General features: G+C 33.2%; 1 protein-coding gene across 5 annotated transcripts in view; it reads right to left on the reverse strand.

The window, feature by feature from the left end:
• Positions 1-15,792, reverse strand: part of PSPC1 (paraspeckle component 1) — a 105,468-nt gene that overhangs the window by 22,036 nt on the left and 67,640 nt on the right. For 2 of the 5 annotated variants that reach the window (XR_010123477.1, XM_063650550.1), the window contains exons 7-8: positions 12,083-12,140; positions 8,263-8,432 (exon numbers count right to left, since the gene is read on the reverse strand). The exons of 2 other annotated variants lie outside the window; for them this stretch is intronic. Coding sequence is in view for 2 of the 3 variants with exons in the window: in XM_063650550.1 (XP_063506620.1) it covers positions 8,263-8,432; positions 12,083-12,140 (228 nt within the window). In the remaining variant the exon portion in view is untranslated. Of the gene's footprint in view, positions 1-5,450; positions 5,950-8,262; positions 8,433-12,082; positions 12,141-15,792 lie in introns of those variants that run through there. One more of the 5 variants, XM_054447212.2, reaches the window with a different exon arrangement.

Below are 15,792 nucleotides of genomic sequence, written 5' to 3' on the forward strand. Positions count from 1 at the left end.
TAGGTCCCCTTGATACATGCTGTTACAATGAATTAATGGATATAGTGAAATTCTGAATGACATGGCACCTCATAAAATCTTATATGACTAAGAAAAGTTTTTGTAGACAATTACTCCCATTACCATTTTCAGTTATCTGAACTTTTCACTCCAGAGTTATCCTAATGTGTAAAGCATTCAAGTCTGGGAACATATTTTCTAAGCAACTCAAAGAATTAACATACACTGAGTAACCACTAAGCAAGTTACTATTATTGCCTCTAACACCAAAAAGGTCAGAAATTACTAAAAGTCATACAGAATGACTATGTAGAATTTAGTTTACTTTTTCTCAATACATAAAAACACCAGGCAACATATTTAAATCTAAGGAATGTCTGAAACTTAATACTGATTTACATTATCTAATAATGTAAAAATATCCTGAGGAAAAATTAACCACGAAAGGTACACTAACATGTTTTCTCAATTTTCACATAAGAAATAATACAAATAACTTGCAAAAAGTAAATTATTTAAATAACCATAAAGATAATAATGTAAATAATGTAAATAATGTATTCCAAACATGGCAAAGTGAACAGGCACAGGATTATATATTTACATAATTCTTCTAAACATTCACATAAGCCTGGTTGATCGACAAACATATAATGCCCTTTTGCATAAAAGCAGCTACAACAGGAAAGAATGTATCAGAGATCCAGTCAGAGAGAAAACATAAAACATAATGAATGTGGCTACTTATTTAAGTTATGACACTAGCTTATATATGCATAATTCCTTACATGAGATGTACAATATATAAATAAAAATGTGAAGTTGTCTTGGTGTAATAAAGAGCTAGAAAAAATTTTAGATAAAAATTTAGACAATGAAATAAAAATAAAAATTAAGATAAAATTTAGATTAAGGTATCTATTTCAAAGTCTTCAACACCATCAACAAAACACTTATACAAAGCATTTAACAAATATAAGGTCCACTTATATTACTATCAACACAATGTAGGACCTTGTATTTAATGAATAATTTGTCTTATTGACTAAATTTATATTAAAATATGAAGAAAATCTAAAATGAAACGTGTTCAAACTAAGTACACTTCCGCTTAAACCTACTTAATTCTAATTCTATTCTTAATTTTGAGACTGAACTACGTCACGTGAAATTTGAGTGATTTATATTCCACAAGACAGGAGTGAAATTTTATTTATGTGTACAAGCAGAATACCATCTCTTTTAAAGTTCATCTGATTAAATGAGAAAGGCAAATTTAAAAAGAACAATTCTGACAAACTACTTTTAAAAATACAGGATCTTTCGCAGAGGAGGGAACTGATAGTGACAATGGTAACTGAAGCCATAAAATTTTCTTGAAAAAGATTTTGTTTAATGTGTATGTATAAACTCTGGCTATATAACATTAAGAATTTCAGTATCTTCAATCTGGAAATAACAGACTTCTGTTATTCAAAAGGAAAACAAAATGTCATAAAATAGAAAAAACACATACACTGTTAATTTCATCAGGTAAAAAAAAAAAAAAAGGGTAATCAAATAGTAAGTTTCAACAAAGAGGAACCCTTAGAGATATTTATATTCTGAACGGTTTTACAGAAAAAAAGGTCAAATAAAATCAGAAAACAACAGTTTTGTGGTAAGCCTTTAAACAGTCTTACAAGCTTCAAATTTCAATCATTAATATTGTTATTCCATAATCAAGGAAACAAAAACAAATTCAAAATGTTCTCACAACACATAGAAGACACTACTTTTGATATTTTTTAAATTTTTTTATTTTTTGTAGAGACGAGGTCTCACTACAACTGCCCAGGCTCATCTCAGCTTTTGGTATTTAAAAAAATCCAGATTTTAAACATTAGACACTATAAATTTTTTTCTGCATTTTTTTTCATTATTTCCCCAGAGTAACAGTCCATAAATTAACTGATGGATACTCACTTAGGAAATGGCAGACATACTTCATTTTACACCACCAGAAAAACATGTAAAGTGAACAGAGAAAAATGATTTTAATTTTTAAAATTCAGTAATGAAAGCTGCTGGAAACAAAATGCTCTTGTAAAGTGTAAGACTACTCCCAATTCATTGAATCACACGATTTGCTTAGAATGAAATATTTCCATACTGGGCTACATAACTTAAGAGGTGGACTCTTCGATTTCAGGAAATGAATCTTCATCAGTATGAAATTAACCTAAAAATGTTGTTTTTAGGAGGCATGTGTTGAAATATTTAGGGCAGAAGTAACATCAAGCCTGCTACTTACTTTGAAGTAGTTTGCCATCCCCCCAAAAAGTCCATGCCTAAAAACATCTATCAACACAGGAAAACATGAACAACTCTTGAATTAGAAGATATGTATACGGATGTTTACTGCCTTATTCTTGAAAATAAGAAGTCTGACTTTTTATATCACTGCTATCCTCTGACACCTCTGAAATATATTTTAACACATTAGATGTTGTAACAAAACTCTGAACACCTACAGAAAACACTTAAATAATACCTTACTCCCCAGGAACTTCCTCCATTTTTTCAAAATGATGTGGCCCATTTATTTTTGACCAGTACCATCTGACACTAAATCTCAACCCTTTTTAAAGCTTTTACCATAATATGATCACATCCTTTCACAAAACTTACTTGATTTCAATCACATATGTCCTTTTTCTCATTCAGAATCTGTTGTAATTATCAACCTAATCCCCATTTACTAATTAATGACTACTAACCATTCACATTGCTATTTAGCAATTATTAGAGACTCTACATATAAGTAGCAAGTTACTGAAATATTCAACAAGTATGTTTCTGAACAAACTGTAAAGGTATTATTTCAAATAGTGTTTGAAAAACAAGAGCCAAAGTTTCGGTCACTGTCCTTGTTTACAATTCCTATTTTTATTAAATGGCAATTCCAGCTAAAACAGATATTGTTCCCCTAATATTACTGATATTTCAGGGTTAAAAATATTCAGTCTCTTTCACTAAGTGCTCAGCACTGATTTCACACAGAAAAATAAAAAAAACCTCAAGGAAGAATAGCAAACTGAATTTTGCAAAAACACAAGTGAATCAGTTTTTAAAAATCTGCATCTGTCAAGAAAAAAAAAATGCATTTATTTACAAAATATACAAAAATGGGAGAAATTCCAACAACATATAGTACTAGAATAAAACTATTAGGAAAACAGGTGTTCCTTTATTTTATACATACTAATTACAAGTAGCACATGAAACATTAAGTCCTGAAGACTTTAAACTCAGTACTTCAAATCATGACACAAACTATCATAATACTGTTATATATTAAAATTGTTTCACATTACTTTTTATGAAAAAAATGATAGCATATATGACAACTTCACACTTAGAAAGTTAACACTACTGAATTTCCTCTTTATTTTTGTATCTACCACTTTTAAGCAGATGATATTCAAAAATCTTCCTTGGTATACTAATTCACAAGAAAAAAAAATTGACTGAACCAGCCACAAAGTTTAACTATACAAAAACACTAAAAACACGGAATAACTGGGAGTTCAGAGATGCTCCACTTGACTGTCACTCAGAAGCTGACTGCTCCCAGCGTAAACTTGGTAAAGCCGGAACAAGGATTTTCTTGATGCCAGGAAAAAGTTGTGTAGAACTCTGTTCTTGGTGCCAGAGTTGAGCCTGGACACTAGGATGTTCAGGAGATTAAGACATCTTTTTGTGCACTGGCCTTCAAGTGTTCTTGAATGAATCATACAGAATTTCACAGCCTTGGCCAAAGGTACCTTGGTTTAACATCAAAGGATCAAGTTTATCCCAATCATATTTCAGCTTTGAAGTGAAATACAATGCTAAACATTACCTGAGAATTATATGAATAAAATATAGCTGACGGGAAAGGTAGATTTAAGTGCAATAGATATCACTGAAAAACTGTAATCAATGTTAAAACTCCCCATATCCCACTTAATGTCACAAATTAAAGCAAATCCCACTCTCCATCACCTAATACTTATGAGAAACATGAGAATAGTCTTTGACTATTATTTAACAATCTCCAAATCATGTTTTCAAAGAACTGTCAAAAACAAAAGCCTATGAATACCGCAAATTTTAGGAAATGCTTCCATCCACACTGTGTATCTAAAAAAATAGCAGAGCATGAAAATGTACGTATGAATATTTTAATTAGTATAAAAGAATGCATCAATTATGCTTTACAACCAACTGCTTTTATGCAAAATTTAAATTGTTTCTTTCCAAACTACACCTTCCAGCAAAACAGACACCACTATTTACATACTGTTTATTTTAAAATAGCATATTCTCTTTCAGAAAGGTGCTGAAAGCATGATATAGCAAACCATTGTGATGTTTTATGAGAAATAGCTACGCTATGATCAGTGTCTGATGAATTACATTTGTGGTATGAGTCATATGATTCCTTAAATGTAATTTTAAATAAACATGACCAACATACACATTTTTAAATATAGTTATGACTTTGTTTTTCAATAAACATTATAATGTGATAAAATCAGTTTCTCCCTAGTATTAAAAATCAAAATAGGTATTTGATAGTAAAGGGAGCTAATCAGATTCCAATGACTGTAGCCATTCTCAAGTAATTCTCTGCTATTTAAAATCACCTCTTGAACTGTACTCCTTGGATGTCTCAGCATTATCTTGAAAAAAACAAACAAACAATAAAAAAAAAACCACCGCCATTCCTTGGAGACAAATGGTCCTAACTCATCAGACAAGTTTTACTGGAGAAATCCAAACTTTGGGGAAATATTTACAACACTGCAGAGTCAAGCCATCTTTTAATACCTCTAGAAACCTACATTCTCAAGAAATGCCTAATTCACCACAAATCACACAACAAATCCTCACTTCACAGCCAACCCAATAGTATTGTTTTATTTTAAAGAATGTTTAACACTAACTGTATGATAATAATCGGGTAAGGTCTAGATATTGAAACCAAATAAATAATGGCAGATATGTTTAAAACTAGACATTATTTTTTATAAGCAAAAGAGATTTGCCTTCAAACAGTTTTTTTCAAGATGAAAAAGATTTATTTGGAAAAATCAGCACAGGACAAAGATATCCTTAATAATCTGTCTCAGAATACCTGAATATTCAGAATCTATATGAAATGTAGCTGGAAATTCCGATTTCACAGAACATCAGTGGTTTATACAAACTAAAACTCCCATACCCTCCCACCCCACATATACTACTCTATCTACCCCTTATTGACATTAGCTTTCATTAATTAAGCTTCCATCTTCAGTGCTACTTGCGCAAATTAAAAAGCAAAATCATGTTCATTTTTAATGACTAGGATTAGTTTAAGCAACCAAAGCATTACTGTTACAGCAAAGTTTAGTAAGACCATAAGAGAATACCACTAATAACAGTTTTAAATTATCCAAAATGATTTCTTTATTGAGATTAAGTAACTACATAGATTTCACAGTACTACGGAATACTTATATTTAGCTAAAGTCACAAACACATTTCAACATTCAAAATGATGAGCATCATTACCATTCTAATCTACAAAGCTCATGAATAAAGAAAAATACAAAAACCTCAAGTTTTACAAAAAAAAAAAAAAACTTTTAAGTCTACATACATTAACAATAAAACCATTTCTTCCAGATAACAGGGAAAAGTATAAAGGCATACCACTGACTTTTTTTTTCTAGATAGCCAGGAGTGAACGAATGTTTAGTATCTACGACGCTTATTAGGGCCTTCAAAGTTGCCCCCTTGACTTCCTCTACCAAAGCCACCAGGACCACCACTCACAGGACCTACACCACTCATTGGTGCTTGAGGGGTTTCAGAACCTGTTCTACTCCCCATAGGTGAACCCATCTGAGATGGCGGTCCTTGAGGAAATCTGTCATTGTGCTATGATACCACACAATAAGGAATAGAATATGAAGTCCATTTGGAACACGCCAAATATAAGTGACAAGAAAAATTGGCAAAATCCCAAGTGGTGGTGTCATGAAGTTCGGCAGAAAGTCCAGCAGAATCAGGATCACACATAGAAGGAAGAAAGGAGCAATTTAATTAGTTACTATGTTTTTTTTTTTTTTAAATGCAGCATCTGAAGATTTACATATTGCTAATGCTATGCCCCAATTTATGAACAATGAACTGATTTCGTGACAGAAGCAAATGTAATCTTAAGCCTAAACAATATTATAATAAAGCTCTGATTCCTTTTTTCAAAAGTTTATATTGCATGAAACTACGCTATGTAAGAAAAATACTTTTTTAAAAAAATCAGAGAAATAAAACTGGGGAGCAGCATCAATTCGGTTTTTTAAAAGTAAACATTCTAAAAAAATCTTTACATCAATTCCTTGAAGATAGAAAGCACTAATACAAACATACACAAAGAATTATGATTTCAGTATGGAAACTTCTGAGAGTGTTTTCCTTGAAAGATTATCATGGGAAAATAGTTTTAAAAATTAATGTAATAACATGCACTAATAAGCACAATTAAACATCTGAATTAAGTATTTTGAAAAACTTAACAATAATCATACATATTAATCTCAAAGGTTGGACAGAACTGCCTGAAGTGTAGCAGTAAAATGTCAGTGCAAAAAAGACCAAGGGTGATATTTAAATAAAGTTTACAATTTCAGGGAGACAATAAAAAATGGGACAGTTAATGTTACTTCTACGTTTCTATTGATGATTATATGCCACACAAAAACTTAACCAAAGTAGTATAAGTTTTTACTAGCTTTCAAACATATCACTATAAAATAAAGCCTCTACTGAAGGAAATAAATGCAATCACTGTGTTAAGCGCCATCTGTTCATAGTAGCCATGCACTGCCTCTTTATCTCCCTGTATAAACTATCATTTTAAAAAATCCAACTGCCAGCATGTCCAATTTCTCCAAATTCTTAAAAGACTACATTTGAAGCAAATAAAATAATGATAAATGCTGCATTCAACTCTAAGACATACAATGCATTGCTTTTAACGTCTCTGATCACGATGGATTTACAACTGATGACAGGTCTGAGTCTAACAGGCAGTGCTTTTTCTTTCTTAGCAGCATTGGCGCCTCAAGATTTCATATAGTAGTTTCAAAACTAAACTGCCTTTTCAAAATAGATAACCAAACAATTTCCCTTTCAAAATGTTGTTTAGAACAAGCATAAACAAACACTAAATGAGAAAACGGTTTGCCTATATAAAGTCCAATTTATATAGTGATAGACTTTAATGGAAATGATAAAAGGTATCATTCTTGCTACTAATATGTTTAAATATAGTAAAAATTACAACTGAAAAACCTTGTTTTCATAGTATTTAATCCACACAAAGATATCTTCACACTCTCAGATCAAGACAAAAAACTGTCTACTTTAAATTTACTAAATATAATTTAAAATTCTGTGAAAAGAATGCCACAATGGTGGTCTGGAAACACACAAAAACTTAATGTTAATTTATAGCTAAATTTTTGGCAATAAATCATGACAGGTAATATTTTTATCAAAGTATTTACTGAAAACCATGTGTTCATACATATTGGACTCTGTCCCCATCAAACTTAAGTCCACACAGGAAAAGAACACCACCATAAAATGCTTGAACATTAGAATGCTGGTAAACAATGGATGCAAATTTAAAAGCACAGAAAAATATCTGTAATTAACATATGCATTTGCTATATACTGAGGTACCACAGCATGCCACAGACAGTAATCCTAATTCTGGGACTACTTAAAAACTCTCTCAGCTGGATGCGGTGGCTCACGCCTGTAATCCCAGCACTTTGGGAGGCCGAGGCGGGCGGATCACGAGGTCAGGAGTTTGAGACCAGCCTGGCCAACATAGTGAAACCCTGTCTCTACTAAAAATACAAAAATTAGCCAGGCGTGGTGGTGCACGCCTGTAGCCCCAACTACTCGGGAGGCTGAGGCAGGAGAATTGCTTGAACCTGGGAGGCGGAGGTTGCAGCAAGCCGAGATCGTGCCACTGCACACCAGCCTGGGCAACAGTGCGAGACTCTGTCTCAAAAAAAAAAAAAAAACTATCTGTAACAAATAAACATATGATGTCACAAAACTTTCTTCTTCATTGGCTGCCAAAACAAATGATACCAAATTATATTAAGTGTGAAGTTATCCTTGATGCAGAAGTGTACATTACCGAATATAATCAAAATAATGTTTATGATACATTACCACTGCTCCATTATCTGGCATCATTGGAGTTCCCATATTTGCGGCTCCTTCTGGTCCCATGGCAGGACCAGGACCCATTGGTGGGCCAGGTATAGTTGCTCTGTTGTTCATATTCATACCCATCATTGGAGGAGGACCTTGGTTACCAGCAGGGGCTGGGCTAAACGCATCTATGTAAAACAATCTATACTTAGAGCTGTCCTATCTTAGTTTAGTAAACATTAAAAATTTAACAATATTTATGCAATCTATATATCAAGACTGTTATCAAAATTATTTTCGCTCCTTAAGAATGGGATATGCATTATCTACTCTGTAATAGAGCATTACCTACACTCTAGAATTAGAATTTTCATCCCCAAGCCAAACGTACATAAAATCAAGGAGGAAACTATCAATCATTTTAGGGCATTTGAGACTAACAGTTTGCAAGCTTTGAGACATCACTATTATTTGTTATAGCAGGCTTTTAAACCAAATAATCCCTAACAATGGGGACTACATTTTACAGTTTAAATGAGTAACAGAGGATTAGCACTTACAAAACCACTTAATTTTTTTCAACCCATGGCTAAAAATATTAGCAGTAAATTATGCTAAGTTGTGAGAGAGGAAGTCATTTCCTGCAATATATAAATAAAGATCATTATAACTAGCCTCTCATCTTAGTTTTTTTTTTTTTTCCTCCCTGAGTTTATGGAATACCTTGCTAAATTACATGAGGTACTCTTTTTTTAACTTTTCATTTTGAAATATGGAATCTAAACCAAAAAATTGAAATGACTTATAAGAAAACTTATTTTTAAAAGCAACCGCAACCAAATACAGATAAAATATTAATATAGCTATCTGGATCTTTCTGACACGCTTAAATTCGATAAATGGGGACAATCTGATTAATATTTCAAGTTTTTTCGTTAAAAAAATCCACCTACCTCATATTAATAGTGTTTGCACTGTAATACTACATATATGATGATCTCAGACACAACACATTTTTAGGCATTTTCTTTGAAAAATTTTTTCCCTTTTAAGTGTTAGTACTTGTTCATCATTAAAAATTCATAACAAAGCCATTCTAATTTAGGGTTTTCTTCTAGTATTTCATTACGTAGGTCAATTTTCTGACAATAAGAACTCAATTTCTCAAATATACATTATAATGCAGCTGAAATCTCTATATGGCTGAGTCCCTACCAGCCCCTGGCATCATACTTCTGCTCTTTGAATCCAATCCCCAGAAACCTAGCAAATTCATAGGAAGGAATTATTTCCTTCATCCCCAAATGCTCTTGCCGATAAACAGACTTTAACCAAGAACGTTTCCGCTCCCTCAGTATAGCTCTAAATAGCTATTTTTAATAATTTCTACAATCTAGAAATGAAGAGAATATAAGAACAGTACCTAAGAGGCGTCTTACCTCAACAATCCCCCAGAAAACAAACTAAGTTTCTTTTTCCTCTCTTTCTCTTTAATGGAATGTAATTTTACAATGGTGGGTTTGGAAAATAACTACACAACTATGGGTATAAAAAATTCAAAAATAATATTTCCAACTAACAGTAGTTAACTTAGAGCTTTACTTTTAGTACTCACATCTTCCACCACATAGCTATAAATAAATTTAAAGATATAAAAAATGTTAGCATTATCTGGTTACTAGAAAGGTAGCATTATAACGTAGGTTTCGCTTGGTTATACACACTAGTGACACAACAGAAAATCTGCTGCCACTTTCCATCAATGTAACTTGATGAGTTATGAGTTTTAACTTCTCAACAGCCGAACTGGATCATAACGATTAACAGCTCTACAAAACCACTATGATGAAGTTTCACATTGAATGAAGACTGAAGAGAAAATTAGATAAACTGGGCTTTAGGAGAGTAAGTGCTAAAATGCAAGTAAGTCCTCTGGTGAATAAAATGTCACAAAAATTTTAAGTTATCTTCAATTCCTAACTAAATAAGGACTCTAAAGGCATATTTTTAGATTTCTTCTGATAAAATTGCAGAGTATCTCTACACCATCAGAAATGGTTTTAAGTTTTATACTATTTTAAAGTTTAGCTCTGATGTTAATGTCACTCTAATAATGATAACAGCTTTTTAAACTGCCTATAATCTACAATAATCTTATTCCTAAAATCCTTAAAATTACATGGATTATATTAAATAGCATCCCAGCATTTACTCTTAAAAAAAGACATAAATATTGGGCCACGTGGACATCATTATACTCAATGATGCTTCATAATTTAGAACATAGACGCTCTTGGTTCATTAATTATTTCACGTATCCACTGTAATAATTTCACAATTAAGTTCTTTATGGGCGAGGGCCATGTTTCTTGCTTCCTGCATATACCAGAGATATTCGCTAACTAAAGTGACCAAGTAAACAGCAACATATGACTCGACATTATCTGATTAGTAGTACTGAAAAACTGGCAACAGAAGTTTAAGAAAAAAAAGCTGATCATGGAAAATGTTTATTCCACACATGACTTAAGTTTCATTTGATAGACTATATATGCTAAGAACGCACTTGATTTTGTAAATGGGTGTGCATGTTAAGTATATTGTTTGCCATGGTAGTGTAATCTTTAAAACAATATGTACATTTAAGTTATGTAAAGATTTTTAGCTTCATAACAGCTTTTGTGGGACAATTTAATGTGGGACAGCTTTTGTGGGACAATTAATTTCATAAAATTTAATTCCTTACCCAACTTTTAAATGTATGACATTTCAAATTTCAAATTTAGTAAGGCCTATGATATACCACACTTGTTTTTCCTTCAGGTTATTTACTTGGCATTATTTCCCTTGCAACTTGTCTAGATGAGCAAATCCATACTAAAGTTGCTAATATACTTTCTTAAAAGCTTAGTCAACTCTAAAACATGCATTGGCGACACACATGTAATTCCCTTGACGAGTCATAGTCTACAAACACTGAGTGCACTTCTGTGCACAACACTGTAGGTTAAAGGAAAAAAGTTCAATATTCATTAAAGTGAAGGAAAACAGCTTCAAAGTTACACAAAAAGCTAGTTTAAGATAGAAATGTATAAAATGCTCTCTACCTAAAAACACAACTCAGAAACTATCAACTTCCAACTCGGAAACTATCAATTTCCAGTGTCCAATTAGGACAGGCGAGGTGGCTCATGCCTGTAATATCAGCACTTTCGGAAGTTGATGCGGGTAAACTGCTTGAGCCCAGGAGTTCGAGACCATCCTGGGCAACAAGGCGAAATCCCATCTCTACTAAATATACAAAATATAAGGCAGGCGTGGTGGCGCATGCCTGTAGTCCCAGCTGCTTGGTAAGATGGAAGGACCACTTGAGCCCAGGAAGTCGCGGTTTCAGCAAGCCGAGATTGCGCCACTGTACTCCAGCCTGGGCAACAGAGTGAGGTCCTGCCTCAAAAAAAAAAAAAAAAAAAAAAAAATCCAATTAGAAGGCATATAAATTGATTTTAAAACTGCAAAGACAGAGCTGTATTACACAATGCAATGACTAAACTACCTTCAGGCTGTTTTGCAACCTGGTTTATATGTTTCTTTCATTAAGCCTATGAATGTATAACACATCTTTCAGCCTTCAAACAAAAACAAAATGAGAATTTCCTTCCCAGACATATATTTTTAATATAATTGTATTGTATTCCAGTTTAATGGCTGTAAGAGATTTCACCTTTAGAAATGTTGGTTCTGTATTTTAGTTTCTTACTGATATGTAGATACCACAAACAGCATAAACAGTCCCCCCAAAAATGATAAATTACAAAAGCCTTTTGCTTCAAATCCCTACCTCCCATGTTTATTGCTCCACGGGGACCCATATCACCCATTCTCATTTCCTGTTCTCTCTGTAAGTAAACATAGTTGTCACAGTCAACCTATCGATCTTATGACTTTACATTTCCCATCTAAAATCAAAAAGAAAAGAGTGAATTGGGACATCATTTTCCATTAAAAATTTTGAAAAGTTTCCATCATCATAAACTTAATAAGAACGCTGAAAAGAAACTTCAGTCTCCCAGGCTTAATATACTACAAATGCTTAATGCACCCAGTTTATATTGCAAGATTAGATTACTAACGAATCAGATTATATAAAATATATCACAGATTATTTTTAATGTTTTTATTCCAACAGATGAAAGATACATGCCTAGATTCCAAGCAAAGGAAAATCTAGTAATGATAACCACCAGAGCCAATTATTTTCTCCTCCCAGGTCACTGAAGTCTTAAAATAGAAATGACTGTTACCAAGTTCATATTGAAATGTATTCGAACATATAACACAAATAGCTTTAGGGAATTATGCTAAAAATAAGGTTACAATCTTCATTGTCTAAATATTATAATTCATTCATGTATTTTTATTCATCTACTCAAGCATTATTCCATCCAGGGACTATAGATGGCCCACACAAGCAATTACTAAAGGTCGACATAACATTGCTTTCCTTTAACTGCGCAGTAATTTTATTTGAAAACCTGAAGGAAAGTATTACACAGTTAACTATAAAACAGAAATATTCAAAACATTTGAAATTTCATTACAGAAACTGCTTCCTAAAAGCTGTTCATTTACCAACAATAGTGACATAGAATTAACTTCAATGAAATCTCTAAGTGAAATTTCTCAAGATAACATATGAAAATTGCAATTTTCACTTTGACTTGATGACCATTTCCAATCACAGAAAATTGTGTTAAATGTAGCAATCATGAAAAACATTCCATTATGAGACAAATGCAGCAATGTTTAAAGAAAGCATAATTACTGTACTTTTGAAAAGCAATCTTATTAAAATCTAAATGTTCATTTAAAGTTCCACTTTATAATACAAAAGACTGTTGAAAAGCACCTATAAAGCTGGAAATAAAATCAAAGCTCATGATGGAAACGTAATTGCCATTAAGCCACAAGTGGCTCCTTAAAAAAACTGCCAAACTTAAATGGAGATGTCCAAAGGTAATCTTAATGAAGCTAGGGTACAATGAATGAAGCTACGGTACAACAAAAACACCATCATGAAGAGAGAAAATGCTTTCTCACATTATTTAGAACATTTAAATACCAATCTTTCTAAAAGCTTCTTTTTTAATTTTTTTTTTTTTCTTCCAGAGATCCTCACTCTGTTGCCCTGACTGCAGTGCAGTGGCGTCATGATAGCCTACTGCAGCCTCGAACTCCTGGGCTCAAGTGATCCTCCTGACTCAGCTTCCCAAATAGATGGGACGACAAGCATGCACCATCATGCCTGGCGAATTTTTTAATTATTTTTTTGTAGAGATAGGGTCTCGCTATGTCAACCAGGCTGGTATCTAACTCCTGGGGCTCAAGCAATCCTCCTGCCTCACGCTCGCGATATGCTGGGATTACAAACGTGAACCACAATGCCCAGCCCTAAAAGCCATGTTTTAACTTTCCTAAAAATAAATTTCTCATAAAATTTGTGACCATTAATGGATACTATTACTGACCTGCAAAAAAAGCTAGACTGAGGCGGGGTGCAGTGGCTCACACCAGTAATCCCAACACTTTGGGAGGCTGAGGCAGGCAGATCACCTGAGGTCAGGAGTTCAAGACCAGCCTGGCAAACATGGTGAAACCTGTATCTAGGTTGGGCGCGGTGGCTCACGCCTGTAATCCCAGCACTTTGGGAGGCCGAGATGGGCGGATCACGAGGTCAGGAGATCAAGACCATGATCTCCTAACATGGTGAAACCCCGTTTCTACTAAAAATACAAAAAAATTAGTCAGGTGTGGTGGCGGGCGCCTGTAGTCCCAACTATTCGGGAGGCTGAGGCAGGAGAATTGCGGGAACCCAGGAGGCAGAGGTTGCAGTGAGCCGAGATCGCACCACTGCACTCCAGCCTGGGCAAGAAAGAGAGACTCCGTCTCATAAAAAAAAAAAAAGAAACCTCATCTCTACTAATAATACAAAAAATTAGCTGGGCAGTAGTGGCACATGCCTGTAATCCTACCTCCTCAGGAGGCTGCGGCAGGAGAATCGCTTGAACCCAGGGGGCGGGGGTTGCAATGAACCGAGATTGCACTATTGCACTCCAGCCTGGGCAACAAGAGCAAAATTCTGTCTCAAAAAATAAAAGCTAGACTGTAATATAAAATTGGCTACTGATCAAGCATTATATTTAGAAAACTATTTTAAAATAAAGCTTCTGTTATCACTACTTTCAATAAACCAAACCAAATTGCCATTTCCTTATCACTACTTAGAAACTACTGATAGGTTCTTAGAACCTACTGATAAAAGTGAAGAATGTTTCAACACACCCAAAATCTTCTAGCTATAAAAATAGTATCTATAGTATCTAGATAAGTATCTGTAACAAGCAAATATAGTAGACATTTCGTTGTTGAGAAGCTGGTTACACACCAGCACCATCGAGTCAAATACATGGATTTCATAATCATGACTTTTGGGGAGGACAGGAGTTCAATTTATATTTTTACTTTTGAATTTGTCTTCACTATGAAAGGTTAGGAATTCAATATCTAACCACTAATATAGGGTAATTGTTTACAGTCTCACGGCTTGAGATTTCAATTTTCAACTACCCCTTATATACCCTAATACCTTAACTATTGGCCTATGATTCACTGGCAGGAAAAAAGGGCATAAACAATCTTTTTTATTGTCTCTTTGTATTTTCAGCTCTATGTATCACTTTCTAGAATAGTGTGAGCTTTATTATTCACAAAGTACCTTCTTTTATTATTAAATCCATTGTCATTAAGAAAATTTCACAGGAAATGTATCAATGTACCAAAAATATCTATGGTTTTAAGTTAACTATTAAACATGAACATTCCCCTTCTGGTGGTATATTATAAATCGGTACAAGTTCTAAAATACCTTTCTCTAAATGAGATAATCAGAATATCAGAATACTCCATGTTACTATAGCATATTACTGTATTAAAATACCAATTCATGAGGCACATTACAGCATTTTTCACTAAATATATATATATATACTTGTATTTAGTAATGTTGACAATATCTTAAAGATGATTACTGAATACTATTTTACACAGCTTTGCTCTTAAGAAAAAAGAGTATAATTTGATGGCATCATTTTGTAACTATCTTAGAAGGGGCAAAAGAAATTTTCAGCTTCCTAGTCATGTCTTCAGGCTGTTACTTTCTAGAAAACCACCGCTACAAACTTCTAGTAAAATGCAAAAGAGGTAGAGATTATATTAGGATGATTCTGTAAAATGAAATACAGCATTCTTCACTATCACTAAATCTATCAAATATTAATAAGAATCACTTGAGGAAATTCACAACTGTGTGCCCACCCAACAAGCAATACACAAAACCCTTACTTCCCTCTACGAATGACTTTTAATAACACTTCAAATTAGAATTTAAGTTAGAACCAGTGCGTATATGTGATATTTTTACAAATTTAAATAATGCTTTATTACATTACAAAAATTAAGAGTTGTTGTTTAAGCCAAAACAACTTATTTGTA

Source organism: Pongo pygmaeus, chromosome 14 (assembly GCF_028885625.2).
Source record: "Pongo pygmaeus isolate AG05252 chromosome 14, NHGRI_mPonPyg2-v2.0_pri, whole genome shotgun sequence".
NCBI lineage: Eukaryota > Metazoa > Chordata > Mammalia > Primates > Hominidae > Pongo > Pongo pygmaeus.